Source organism: Corvus moneduloides, chromosome 2 (assembly GCF_009650955.1).
Source record: "Corvus moneduloides isolate bCorMon1 chromosome 2, bCorMon1.pri, whole genome shotgun sequence".
Taxonomy (NCBI): Eukaryota; Metazoa; Chordata; class Aves; order Passeriformes; family Corvidae; genus Corvus; species Corvus moneduloides.
In genome coordinates, this window is record NC_045477.1 from 98,632,601 (window position 1) to 98,647,812 (window position 15,212).

At 36.2% G+C, this 15,212-nt stretch overlaps 1 protein-coding gene across 2 annotated transcripts in view; it reads left to right on the forward strand.

Annotated features, from left to right (window-relative positions):
* Positions 1-14,604, forward strand: part of ANKRD10 (ankyrin repeat domain 10) — a 37,535-nt gene extending 22,931 nt beyond the window's left edge. The window contains exons 4-6 of one of the 2 annotated variants that reach the window (XM_032100551.1): positions 6,235-6,470; positions 9,954-10,049; positions 12,953-14,604. In XM_032100551.1, the coding sequence (XP_031956442.1) occupies positions 6,235-6,470; positions 9,954-10,049; positions 12,953-13,419 (799 nt within the window). In that variant the 3' untranslated portion in view covers positions 13,420-14,604. Of the gene's footprint in view, positions 1-6,234; positions 6,471-9,953; positions 10,050-12,934 lie in introns of both variants that reach the window. The other variant, XM_032100550.1, reaches the window with a different exon arrangement.
* Positions 14,605-15,212: the final 608 nt, after the last annotated feature.

Below are 15,212 nucleotides of genomic sequence, written 5' to 3' on the forward strand. Positions count from 1 at the left end.
AGGTATTTGTTGCGGTGATTGGTTTTAATGCTAATCTAGGAATTCAGATATAGAATCTATAGATTTGCATGCTTTGCTTACCCTAATTTACAATTATCTACATTTTTATTTGTAAACTAACAATAGATAAGTTGAGATCAGTAATTTTTAACAGATTTTACATTGATATACGAAAACTGTGGTTTATTTTCTTAGATTGTCGCATGGCATTAACAAAAACACAGTAAGCTGTAGGTGCTGTAATCACTATTTCAAATTAAGCATTTAGGAGATTTTTTTTTTCGTATATGATTTTCAACAAGATTTATTGCTGACTTTTTGTAGCAAATGTTTGTTTTGTTTTTCAAGGTATGTGACATTATAAGTTGAAGATAGTGTATTTCTATGTTAAAAAGACGTAGAAATCTACTTGCCTTTTTTCTGCCAATGAGTATGAAAAATTAACAACTAAAGCAACTTAGAAGCAATTTTTTTTAAAGTAAATTCAATAGCATTTATAATTCTATATGAGAAGCACAAGTCTTTGTTTTCTTTCCACAGATCTTTCAAAGAGTAAATTTTGTAAGTTACGCTGAAGTAAATCTTCCTTGCACAAAATCATTTTTAATCAATTCTAGATTTTGAGTTGGTTTCTTTCTTTTTTGCTTTCTATGGCTTAGCCATAGTGGAAGTGTCTTGAATATTTTTTAAAAGCTTGCCTTAAATTTTTTCCTTCCTTTAGTAAACTTCTTAAATTAGATTGAAATAATAAACATTTCCTCCTAAATAAAGCGAATCTGAAAGTTAACTTCATGTTTCTGTACACCAATCCTGTTTGGCCAGATAATGCACTTGTCTCTTGGTTTTGAGCAACAATTGAATTACACTAACAGCCAACATTTTTGAAAAAGCATTTCAGAAGAAGGAAATACCTAAACTCATGCTTCATCAGTGTCCTCTTTATAGCTGCTTTAACTGGATACCAGGACTCTCAGATGAACTGGGCATTTAGAATGGGAGTTCAGATGATGTCAACCAGAGGGAGAAAAATGGATACTAAAAAAAAGTCCTCTTCATGCCAAGATTAGTCGGTTTTGAAGACTGCCTGTGGACATCACTTGACGGAAGAAGAAAAACATGTTTTAAGTGTTGTTTTAAGCACTGTAGGTCTGTGAATAAATGCATATGCAAAAGTCAGAGCATTAATATATCAGTGTGCATTTTGAGTTTATTTATAAAACACTTGTTACTACAGAACAATGCAAGTGTCATATGTCAAGAAACTTCACAATCACGTACTCATCCCTATTCAGAATTTCACCAGCTTTTCTTGTGGATTTTTTCTATCTAGAATAACTTTATAATATGAAAATATATCCTTCCTTACATTTGGCTTTCTTCTTTTGCCTTGGAGTTAGCATCTTATACTTCTGTACTTTGTAGAAAACAAGATGTTTTTGTTCCCATCTCCTGGATTTTAGCCTACAAGAAGGCTGAGGGTAAATAATACCATGCTTCATGATTTAAATTCATTTCTAGTAATAATGGAAACAGTGGATAAACTATATAGCAAAAAAATTTTAAAATGCTGCTAAGTGAAAAAAACCTGAACAGGACTCAGTCATTTTTCAAATACTTGAATTGCCTTGGAAAGGATGCAAGGTATGTGTTTTCTAAACGTGGAGTGAACTGATTTTCGGACAACTGCCTTTAGCCCTGGGCAATGTTAAGTAAGGAATTTTTCTTCTGTTTGTCAGTTCATGCTTTCATGTATGTTCCTGTCTGGAGCAGGTGCCAAAAAAGAAATTATATTTTCAGAGCTTCTGTTTTCAGTGTCCTTTCTTCAGTTTTTCAACCCGTTCGTGCAGCTGGAGTGACCTTGAGAGTTGTCTTTAGTTTTTGACTTTTTTCTTTTTTACTGGAGAGAGAAAGAATTTTTTGGAGCACTGCTGTCTGATTTGACAGTAACTATGCCACCCTTTAGAAAATTCTGCACTAAGTCAATACTGTTTAATAAAGGCTGACGAAACATAAAACACATCACTTTTCAGGACTTACTCTGCTTTTCTTATTTATGTCTTCATTCCGTCCTTACACACCTTCCTTGCTGCTGGCTTTTTCCTTCATAAGGAATACATTTGAAAAATGCAGTGTTTGTAACTTGTTCTTTGGCTTGTTTCAGTTAGAAGCCTAGCCTAGAGACAAACCTTGAATAGAAACATAAGTTTGTCCTTAAGTTTGGCATCTATGACATGAAACAAGAAGTTTTTAAAAAAGAGCTAACAACAACAAAAGCCCATACAAAACAAAATGTAAAACCTGCTAGAACTTTCTGTACTCATTTTTTAATTCTGAGTAATGCAGTTGCAGAAATAGAGCTGTCATATTTGCTGTATGATTAGCAGTAACAAAAGGACAGTTTGCCTGAAGATTTAATATCAGTGTGTTTTGAGTTTCTTTGGAGCTTCCACTCTTTCAAGATGTTTAGGATAAAAGATCAAAGCTGGTACCAAAGGGACTTTTAACTTTTTTAAGAAGTGGAGGATGGGTGGAAAAGATTGGTTTTTTTTCAAGACATAACAGTGAGGTAATTCTGTCCATGCTGTCCACTGGTTTACTTTTTTTTCCAGTGTTTTTCTTTCACAGCCCAGGTCTTGAAGTTACTTTCAGTTATAATATCCTTTACCAATATTTTTCCTTTATGTCAGCAGGTACGATAAATGAAGTACCTTTCAAGGGACACAATAACTGAAATAGTTGAAAATTTACTTGAATATAGTGATTATCTTTGAGTTTTCTCCTTGTTGATTTTTGTTTCATTTTCTTTCATGTCATAGCCATTTGACACTTTGTAGCCAAATGAATCACATACTATTTCTCCTCCTTTTAACTTGATAGTCAGTTCACATATAATTGCAGTTCATAGCCAAGGGCTGACCTAGGGGTTGCACATCAGAGGTTGAACTCCTCTTAAGTCTTATGTGTGGTCGGAACAGTGAACCATTTCTATTTTCATCTATATAATCTAGTCTCTCTACAGTAATGACACTTAAATTCTTAGCTCCTGGGATAAGCTGAGGCAGACGCTTCACTGTCAGACATGGGCAGCATTTGAGGTAGATCATACACTGCAGGTTTAGTATTAGATGTATTCTCAGTTCCTTGTAATTACAGCTATAACAGGGTGGTTCCACTCCAAGTCCAGATTAACACTTTTAAAGAATGGTCTAGTAGCTATCCAGCTTTTTAATTTATTCAAGTACTCCAGGGTTTCTGGAAGGACTGTATGACACTTTTTCTGTTACAGACTCAGAATCTGACAATATGTCTAAATTACTTTGAAAATACATAAAACTATTCCAGTCTGGTTAAACTCTGTGATACCTGTTAAGAGCATTTTCTTTCCTATTTTGTTCCTACTTACATTAGCCTTTTTTTTTTTTTTTGATTGCTTGCATTTTGTTATGATAGGCTGATATAGCACAGCTAGTTCTTGCTGCCTTTTGTGTTCCCACTGACAGATTTTTTCTTCCTAGAAAAAGCTAGAAAAATCAGCTAAAGAAGTAGGTCTTTTTTATCTTTCTAGCCTGCTTTTGAGAAAGTGACAGAAGGTTTCTGCAAAATTTGTCAGCTTTTCTTTTTCTTCTTCCTGTTAATACTGGAATGCAAGCCAGTTTAATGGAAATTTGAAAGTATATGAAAGTCCAATAATCATGCTTTGATTAATTGACAAATGGATATAGAAAAGATACTCAAATTAGTGTTCCCACTGTAAGTGAGCAGGGAGAACTTAACAACTGTGTTATCTTCCATAACATTTGTGCAAAAAGTTTCTAGTAATCTAGAGCCTATAATCTTATTTTATTAAGCTTCTTTTCTTTTTTTTTTTTCATTGCTAACTTGATAGGCTAAATTCAGATTCGCACATTTAAGAGGGGTGTTTCTAAACTCACAGAAGCAAGAATGTTATATCCAATAGTCTTGAGTCCCTTGGAAACCCTATGCAGTGCTTCCAGAATATTTCTGTAGAACAAGCACATCTTTGTTTACCTGTTTAGAGTAATTTGTTCAGGAAGAGGTTAGGAATGGGAGAGATCTATGAATAGTGAAGATCATTGCATTTTAAAATTTGGCAAACTCTTTTTTCATTTCTGGGAAATTTAGTTTTTCTTTCCCAGAGTTTGGTCGTGTAGCTTTACACGCTTTGATCTTTGTTTGTACATCTCCAAATGCCTCTGGCATCTTATATTGATGTTCCTTTGGAAAATGGTGACTTAACTGTAGTCTTTTACAGTCAACTTTTCAAAGCAGAGTTAGTGTTCAGTAGTACTTGCTAAATAATAGAATTACTGACTCCTTGAACTTCTATTAAATTAGGTGGCCATTCAATACTGTATTGGTTTTGTCATTTTTATCTTTGTGTAACTTTATTTATTTTGCTATTACTTAGATTTCTTTTACTGTTCTTTTGGGGCTCGCAAATTTAAGAAAGGTATCGGAGAACTTGAGCTTTTCTTTTTGACCAGAACAGATCTGTTAAAATTTCTATTTCCTAAGCTGTAGTTTCATTGTTCTACATCCTTACGCTGCACAAGTAAATTAGAATTACTAAAGGAGTATCAAATGTTGCTTAGCAGCAACTTCAGCAGGTCATCCAGTTCAGCAGGGGAAAGATTTGACTGTAGAATTTCTGATATCATAGACCACTCTTAAAATGAGGGGAAGAGACCCCTCTCAAGATTCAGCAACTTTTATACTCCGAAACTTTCTCCTGATGCTAACTTTAATTATCCTTTGTTCATATTAATCCCATTTGTATACTGCCTGCATTGGATGCACAGAACAGATTATTCACTTTGCAGCTCTTCTGACTGATACCACCACCTCAAAGTTTCACTTCTTTTGACTAACTAGGTTTTTCAGTGTTCTGAAGTCTTACTTTCTAGACTGCTCTTGACTGGTGTTCTGTGGATTTTCACTAGAGGTCCAAGTAAATAGTGACTTAGAATAGTGTAATATGGAATGAAATTACCCTGGTTTAGGTTGTGGGTTTTGTGACTGTAGTATTTTGACTTAGCAATTTATGGAAGTAGTCTTGCTGTAATAGTTTCTAAAGATTTTCTTATAGCAAATAAGTTACAGTGACCTAGGAAGCAAATCTGGGCTTTGTTCCTTGATTTCTTCTCATGAGCTGGAGTTTGAAGAGAATCAGGTCTATCAATCTTCTGAATTCGTATTCTGTTAGCTGTTCTGTTTCTGGATTTTTAAGTAATGGTCTTGTCTAAACGACTGAAGCCAAGAAACAAAAATTCCATTTTTCTGACTAGTTATGTCTGTCTGGAAAAATAATAGGAAAGATTAATTGGCATCTTTTGCTTCACCATCTAGTTTCGTCATTCCTGGCCCTCTTGTCTCCACTTCTGTGCTGTTCCTTATGAAGTTAGCCTAAATTGCTAAGCATAAGGTATCCTGTATGTTTGTGTAAGTGCATGTGATACAGCACTTTCTCAAATTAAACTCTACATCTCTACATATCCTCCCTGATTTCATTCCTAACCTCCTTGATACACTAGAATATGCAAAATCCAGTGCCATTCTCTTGTGCACAGAAAAGTCTTAGTTGAAATTACCAAAGCAAGTCCTAGTACTTATGATGTCACACACTTTGAAATGAGAAACAAACCAGAAACAAAAGTATAAGCAAAGCATACCTAAGTATAGCATCTTTATCTATCTATCTTTTACTATATATGTATATATTTTGTTGTTAGGAAGAATGGTGATGTTGTTGTTACCTTAGAAACCAGAATGCCATGGACAATTGCCAAGTCATGTTAAGTTTGTTTTGAGTATTTGATCTCTTGCTCAAGTTAAAGCAATAGATTTCAGAATAAACTGCAGAAGATGGTAAAATTCGACACTTAAATTAGTCTGAAGTTTATGTAAAGGTCAGCTACTTCAGACTATTTTAGAATAAAGCATTTTGAGAAGTTTAAATAGGAAGATGGTTTAAGGCACATAGTATATTGATTTTATTTAAAAGTGTATTGTCTCCCAAATTTTGCTTAGAAGTGAGATATATGTGCAAAAAGTTAAGTTAGTTATAAAACTAAGATTGATAACTAATTTCTTAATGGAAAATTTGCTAAGTGTATGTTTTCTCTCATCACCAGCAGATAGATAGTCAGTAAGGGCAGCAGCAGCAGCCAGCTAGCCTGATGAATGAGTGTAATCCAGTTTCTTTGTATTGTACAGCTTGAGAAATGCCAGTGGCCTGACAGCAGCAGACCTTGCACATACCCAGGGCTTCCAAGAATGTGCCCAGTTTCTCTTGAACCTCCAGAACTGTCACCTGAATCGTTTCTATAGCAATGGCACCTTAAATGGGGTTCATCAGAATGCAGGTCCCAATCCATTCAGTGGTGGGACAAGTCGAAAGAGATCCTTTGAAGATACGGAGTCTGCTGGAGTAAAGAAGGCTAGAACAGAAGGTGAGACCCCAGAGGTAAAAGGGATGGGTTGATACTGTTGCTGAGAAAGGAAAATAAACGTTTTAAAGCCTTTTGGAGTGGATGTTGAGTATTATTGACAAACTCACATATCTAAATTACATATTAATACAAGCAGCAGATTAATACAATTATTCCATGCTGCAAGATCCCAGTTTTTCCTATCATCATCTTGGCGTGTTCAGAAATTTCTATTTCCAGAAAGTGCTAAAGCTGTATGATGCCAAGAATATTTACGCAGAGGAGTAGGAGCTGAAATTAGCTTCTACTCCTTCCTCAGTTTCTTCAGCTTTAGGAGAGTCAAATAACATTCCATGGATTCACAGAGATGCCCAGATGTTCTGATAATTTTCTGTTCAGGGATTAATTCACAGTTCAGAAACTGCTAGGTAGGGTGGATGGAAGAAATTGAATGCAGAAAGGTTTCTCAAATCTAGAGGGGTTATGTCTGTAAGTTAACATTCTTTAAGTTTCCAGGATTGTTTTCCAAGGGGAACTGCTATCTTACCAGAAGGGTGTTAGACTAGAATGAACCTTAAGGTTTCCTATCCAGCCTTGAATTGAGGATACTGCTTCTTTGCCAGGAATAATGGAGTAGTATAACCTAAAGATACCTTTTGGTAGCTCTATGTAGAAATTGTTTTTTACATCTTAGGAACACCTTGAGTAACATGATTAAGGAGAATTATCTTCTTCCTTTCTATTGGTCATCCCACTAAATTCTTATTAAAAACAAGGGAGTAGTTCTGAACTCAAACCTCCTTTTTCCTAATGATGCTAAAGGATGCTTTTCTTTAGCATCAGGAAAGGGACTTTGTAGGTCTTCATTGAAGACGCTTTCTAACATATGTGACTTTCAGTGAGCCAAATAGAATGGGCTTTAACAGTGCTTAATTCCAGATAGCAAGGGCAATTGAGACCTAAACCATGTTTTTAAATATGACCTGGGTAACATAAATCACATTGATATCTACTCTAGTATTTGTTCAGTACTTGCTATCCAGATGCCATTTTGCCTATAGCAGGATCAGAGACCATAACTGGGTACTCCATTGCCAGTCATAAACAGGATATGTTGCTTCATGTAGCTAGTCTAAATGATAAATTTCATTATGGAGAAGAGTCCCTGTGCAGTTAAATATAAGACTTCAGGAGTAAGTATTTCCCAGGTCTCTACATAGGATAAGAGAACTTGCACTTACAAGTGCCCATAACAACTACAGAAAGGTGTTTTCAGTCCATTGATCTGCTACCAGGAGGCACTACCTGAAGTCAGGTTAATTTATCTTGCATTTTGAAGAGCTGCTCCATCTGAATGTTCCTAAGCAGCTGTCTCTTTCAGTCGATAGGCAGCATTTCCCCACCCCAGGAGGGGTGGCACTGGGCTACACATGTTCTCTCTTTTGCCATGAAGTAGCAGTATCTGCATTACCTTTCGCTGTACAGAGCTGGTCCAGTACCTAAATTAGATTGAGCAAATGGACAATGCTTGAAGTGAATGAGTGCTCCTGAGCAATTACAGAAATGTTGGAAAAGGAATTGGAGTTGGTAATTTTTGAAAGTGTTACCAGTATGACTTCTTAAGACCTTCACAAACAAATGCAGAAGCTTTGCTGCTTTTGCTTGAAGGTGTTTGGAGTAACTAAGAGACGCATCCCAGCTGCGGAAGCTGCAGTTTCTAATCTGACGTGTTTGCCCTCAAAGACATCAGCATCAGTAATAACTATTGCATCGATGTAAAAAGTCTGTTGCACTGAGAATGAGTCACTGTTCCTGAGGCTTTTTGGTAAACAACAGAGCTGAGTAATGAGGTGGTATCAGTACATCTTTGTGCTTAGCTGGCCTTTGTAAAGAATAAGCCCAATTTTGTGTTAATTTTAAACTTACTAAAACCACACTGGTCTGTTGTCCTTCAAAGTCTATTTGCACAGGAGATTCCAGATGTTCAGAGAGTGAAGGCAACCTGTATTTGCAGGAAGGAGTCAGATTTTGATGGCCATACCCCAAATCAGAACAATTCACTGCTTTGAAAAAAACTACTTGCTGTGACAACATACGTCCCTTACAAGAACCTGTAAGCACTAGAGTTGAGAGAAGATAAATGCTTAAGGTGTGCTGTGCCCTGGAATAACTAAACTGGGCAGTGGATAAACATTACTTGCAATTGTTTATATGCACACAGGTCTATCTCCTAACAAGTCCATAGTATTAAAAAAAGGCTTAAACCTCAAAATTAGACAACGCTGATACACTGTACACTGTGATAAAAACTAATTACTCAAGTGTAATTAACAGAAGTAAATTGGTGAGCACTCTCAGGATATATGCCAAATAATTTTTAATTTTGACTTAAAAACATAAACTGGATTTTATGTTCATTTTTCTGAAATCAATTTCAGAAATTTCATCCTGCTTCCTGGGCGGGTCAGCAGAGGGTGGTGCGCAGGTTCAGAGATGGTGATGATGATGATGCACACTGGGCCAACTGGACACACAGCTGTATTCATGTCAGTCCTGATCCTGGCCCCTCTAGTCCAGCCCTCAGCAGGTTGACTTGTGCTCTGTGCTGTGTGTGCTGCTCACAACCAGTGTCTCAGTGTCACGAGCCTCAGCACAGATGCTTTGGGTGTTCTGTGTGAGGTGTGATGGAGGGCGTTCCTGGAATTGCACCGTGGAAGTGACCAAAATGAAACTGCACTTTCATACTCGTCTAGGTAACTAAAAGAAAATGTCTTTCCCTTCCTGGTTTAGGGTAATTTGAAGCCTGCTGATCCAAGGGCCCTGATGTGATTTAGGCCCTCAGTGATCTCTTTGGCCCTGGAACACTTCAGAGCTTAAGGTTCTTTAAAAATGAGTGGTTTATGAAAATTTTGGTCATGCCCAAGGTAATGGGAGCTGAATTGCAATCCACCAAAGCAGGCATTTATAATATTACGAGTGTGTGCAGTGTGTGCAGGAAAGCGTGTTAATGTCAGCGTGAGAGCCGGGCAGGGCCTGCTGGGATGATACTGGAGCAGTGCTCTGGGTAGATACAAGAAGCAGTAGTGAAGTCAAGCCCATCGTGCTTATTAAAGCATTCCCTCCAGCAGTCTAACCACTTGTCAGCTTCTCTCAGAAGACAGATCTGCTTGTTCAGCTCTATGAAGAGATCCCTGGAGCAGTCTGGTATGGATAGGGGTGGGTTACTGGGACCTGACCCTTGGGAGTGAAAAAGAGAGCAGTTTAGACTTACAGTAGACAAATGTGAGTTGGGCACATCACCTGTAAAGCCTAAATATGAGTAACTTAAATTTCTATTTATTAACCTATTTGTACATCAGACTAGGAACTTTGATATGTGGGTGCAAAGTCTAATAGGTACCCTGGTAATTCTCTCTTTTGCTTTAATAATGGAAGTACTCATCTTTTTGTTGGCTGAGTTTTCAAGTGGGAACTAATGGCTAAACATGACTCTCTTTTTGTCAGCTTACAGTTTCGATGGCTCAATACCCATGCTGAATGGAGGAGTTGAGGACGATGCTGACAATATGCACGTTGATAGAGAGTTTGCTGTTGTATCAGGTGGGAGTGGACAGTTTCCTGTTAACTACAACAACATTCAAATGGTTGAAGACACCAAACAACAGGAGAGTACTTCTGTTGGACCAAAAGAAATTGAAATATACACTGTTTCTGCAATGCAAACTCCTTGTCGTTGCAAGAATCAATATGCGTTTTATTTTTAATTTAAGTATAAAACTTAGTCCTTTATTTTTGCACATTGTTGTCTGGAGTCTTGAAAACTATTGTATTGCTGTTAACACCCATTATATTGGGGGTTTAGTAGGTATTGAAAATTAGCTGTTTCATGCAATGTATTGTAATGGTGAAAGAGAAGTTTATTAGTCATTTCTTAATATTTCAGGTAAACAGAAGTCCATGATGGCTGTTCACTTTTAACCTGAGGCTTGTATTACGTTGTGCCTTGCTTCTAGTTACTATAATTTTGGGTTAAAGGAAGTTCAGAAATAAGTTAAATTATTCATTTAATTTTGATTGAGTAGATAGTAAGAAGACTTGATAGGGAAACATCCTAGCTTTGAAAATAACGTGTTGTGACAAAACTATATTCAAAACAGTGCAACAAATACTAGAGAATAGTCTGGACATATATCCTGTGTTCAGAATTTGTTTAGACACAATGACATAAGTGCAGGATCCTGCTATGGGATTTTTTAATGTAAATTGAAGATTAGACATCACAGTTTTAATCTTACTATTTGGAACTAGTGTACCTTGGAAAACAGATTTTGTGTTTTGTACCAATCATCATGAAACAGTCAAAAATGTTGCTAGGATTGGTCAATATTAATGCTCTAGATTTTTTAAGGGCTGCTTAATCAAGATGCTTTTGGTAACCCCAGGATGTGTATGGAGTTCGATTTAAACTGTCTGGGGTCAGCTTTTTTTGCACTTTGTAGGTTAAGACATGGTGTTACTACAATAGTGCGTTACTACATTCAGAAATGAATTTCCTATTTATCAATTTTTTTCTGCCAGAAGTATGTTTATGCTTTGTACCACAGATCCAATTCAACAAAGGGAATGATAATTAATAGATTTTAATATATTAGGAATAAATATATATGCATATATATATAATCAATACTTTAGAAGTAGACTATGATATTTTCCAGTGATAATTACTAAGTGTTCTTACTTATGAAAAATTATTTTTTTTTCATAAATATACTCTATTACTCTATTACTATAGGTGCTCATTTTTAACCAATGATAACATTCTATAATTATCACTAGAACTATTCGTTACCTACTTTTGCATATTAACTAATAGAAGTGCCAGATTTATTCAATTTGATTTGGCAAAACCAGCCTATAAGGGTTTATTTTTAAACAGTTAAAATTTTGCACTTTTCAGTTAATAAACACAATATGAAACTCCTTCTGTGCGTTTTCATCACTGAAGTATTAACTTTGAAGTCTTGATGGGTTTGTGGGGGTTTTTTTCCACTTTTAATGAGAATTCATGGTTAGTGAGTTTAGCTGATGTGGTTATTTTAACTGATGTAGGGACTAAACAGGAAACTCCAGTTAGTACTTCCAGGGAGTTACAAATTGGACACATTTCTTGTGTTACCTATTGGTGTCTGTGGAGTATCAGTGCTGTAATTTGTATTTCAAATAATAGCCATGCAAAAGACTGAGAGAGAACCAAAACTCCAGATTTTTCCTTGTCAGACAGTGGTACTCATTACGTGTCACTTAAATGGGAACCCAGTGTTTTACAAATGTGGGAAGTTGCCAACAGACTAAATTAGCTGAATTAATTTGTATACATGCAGTAAATGCAATCCTGTTTTGCACATGGGTTTATGCATTCATGGAGACGTAAACATATGTGCATGTATCCAAGGATAATCACAGAATGTAAAATCTTTAAATGTAACCACATAGCTCTGTAGTTGCTATGTTTGCCTTGCTCATCTTTACCAATATAGACATAAATTATATTTTTAAGGTGGAACATATCATGCATTTTTTGTGCTAGTACTTTTGAGTACCACTGCAAAAACATGCATTTCAGACAGACTGATGAAATCTGTTCATGGAAACAAAACCTATTGTACTAATTACTAACGTCAAAGGGGAAATTGCTTCAAAACAGTTGTCAGTGATTTTTGCATGCACATTTTTAGAATTTTGTTTCCTACTACTAGTATTTTTTAGTCTTCTGTGCACTCTGCTGTTGCTATTGTATGGCATTTTGCATGTGGATTGTACACATGCTATTATAAATGTAGAATTAAATACAAACCTGCCCAGTATGTTATCTAGCAAGCTGCTAGGTACATTGAAGTACTTTCTGAATAAAGGAACTTAAAAACATTTTATATTAGCACCCCAATGTACCATTTCTCTGTTTGACTTACTTCAGTGCATACTGTACTGTGAGAGTTACAACTAAAAAAAAAAAAAGCCACAGTTATATCACAGCTGAAAAATAAAAAAAAAACCAACTCTTCACCCTCTCACAGATACTCACTTCTTGTATGTACATAGTCTTCCATCCCAAGAGGGCATTACAGTTAAGGTGGAAAGATGCCTTTTATTCCACCCTTGAATACGCTGCCCAGAATGTTGTCTGCTGCACTTATTTCATACAGTTAAATGAAAAAAAAAAAAAATTCGGAGAATTTCACATTGTCTTTGCAAAGACTAACATAGGCATATTTTCAAAACAGATGTAGATAGATAGTTGCATTTTCAACATAAGAATCCATGCCACAAACTTACTGGTCAGATCTCATTACTTGGAACTACCTGCATTGTTATAAAGAAAGGATAGATTTATTTTCAAAGTTGTGTATGGAAACATTTTTTAAGTAAGTGAAGTATAGTGGAGACATTTTGATGTATTTCAATCTATTCTTAATTGTTGGTGACAGGTGTATTTCTTAATGCAGATATGAATAGCAGTAGCTCCATATTGAATGCACTGACAAATGGATGTGCCATCAATGGACATTTGGATTTCACCGCCGCACAACAGCTCAGTGGGATGGATGCCAGGCGTGAGGAGTGCTTAGCATTAACACCTAACGGAGTCATTCCTGGAGTAACTTCTCCCAGTAGGCATCGAATTCATGCCAGTAACGGCACCGAGGAACCGGAAAAAGCCATGAGTAATTCCACCGATATGTGTGGATCTCTCCACCTGAATGGAAGCCCGAGTAGCTGTGTTTCTAACCGGCCCTCATGGGTGGAAGACCCTGGAGATACTTTGCACTATGGACACTATCATGGTTTTGGGGATACTGCTGAGAGCATCCCCGAACTCAGTAGTGTTGTTGAGCATTCCAATTCTGTCAAGGTCGAGCAGAGATATGACAATACTGTCCTAGGCACAATGTATTTGTACCACGGTTCCTAGGTGAATGACATTTATATCAAATGCATATTGAAATTGCTACCAAATGATACTAGGGGGACAGAATCCTCACATAGCATTAAATTTGAAGATTGCAACTTGTTGCTATTTTTACACTTTGTTTATATGAAAAGTAAACCTTTAATTTGACGGCCTTATACAATAGTTGTAGTTTGTTGCATGTATGGGGCTTATTTAGTGATAAAATAGGTGCTGTCATGATGGAATGTTTATTGTTTTCATTTTTTTATTATGGAATGTTCCGGTTTTGTATTTTTTTCCTAAGCTTGTGAACACTATCTTTCCCTTTTTAGAGCTGTTTCCCTTTTATTAAGTTTAACTGAATTTTGTGAAGAAAATGTTACGTATGTGCATCACTTAGAGGTAAAGATTTTTCTTTTCCGTATCTTCTGCTGAAGCTATGGTAGCAATATCAATGCCAGCTCTCACTATGCAAGGTTGAAAGTGGCAATCTTCTGGAGCTTCTCTGACTTTATAGTTTGTACATTTGTTTGGTATAATTAGATGTTCATCTTTAAATTTTACAAACAAGTTTGTTTAAAAATGCAGAGACAAATTTGGAAGAAGTTGCTGTTTCACTTTCTGTAGCGTAGAAGTGCTTTCTGTTGTTGTTGGGCTCTTTGCATTACAGAGTGGGAAAGTGGGCTGCCTTTGTTTGGTCGCAGTTGGGTGTGCCTCAGGTTAGCTCTGTGGTGGGTTTCTTTGGCTTCTCTCCTTTATGTGTGTGCTTGATATTTTACCATAGCTCGCAGACTGGAGGCATGTTGGCACTGTTCTGCTTTGTACGCAGTTGAAAATTGCTGTTACTCGTTATAGAATTTGCCAAGTCAAAATATTTGAGTTTGACTGTCTTGGATATACATTTATTGTCTTTTTTTTTTAACATATGCTTTGAAAATGTAATGTTGTGTACTCTTTGGGCTATGCTCACAGAAAATACGTTGTATTTAATGCTTAATACACAAATCAAAATTCATATAAGTGCACTATATGAGCACTAATACTATAAGTTGCTGCTTGTGTTATAAGTGAAGAGTGGGGAAGAATATGATAAATGAGATAAGCCCTCTGAATTGTGTTGATTTTTTTTGTTCTTGTTTTGTTTAAAAAGGGACCTTTACAAATTGGATTTTAAAAAAAAAATAAACATATTACATTGTATCTGAATATTTTGTTCAGATGTTATTATTTAGCGGCAAGTCAAGAAAGCATTAAGTAAGTTATTTGTCACAATTCTCATAATCTTTCTCAGTGCTGCTGAGGAATTTCTCTTTGTCAGTATATGAAAGCAAATGGAAACAGCCCAACAAGTTGTCCTTGACTGAATTACAGAAACACAAACTGGGTATTTGGTGTATGACAGTCATATCAGCCTTCAGCTCAAAAAATACCGGGTTAAAATATTGCCTGTTTATAAATAAAAAATAAAATATGTATAGTCTCATTCAAACATTTTTAAGCAAAATGCTACTGACTGCAGGGAAGTCAGTGTTTGAAATAGCCTTTACACTCCACGTGGTTCACTACACACAAGATGCTCACAGTGTATTCAGGTTGAAAGTAGCACTGACAGGAAAATTGACCAATTCTTTTGCAGATAGTTGGCCAGACCAGCAAAACTCCTCAGTGCCTTCTGGAGACAAAAGAAAAAAGACCATTAGTGAAAGCTGAGTGTCACCTGAGTTGAGATCTCTGGCATGCATATTAACCACTTGCTTGTGCTTGGACGACTGCACCCAGGCCCTGTTTTTAGATGGTTTAATTTGCTGGTGTAG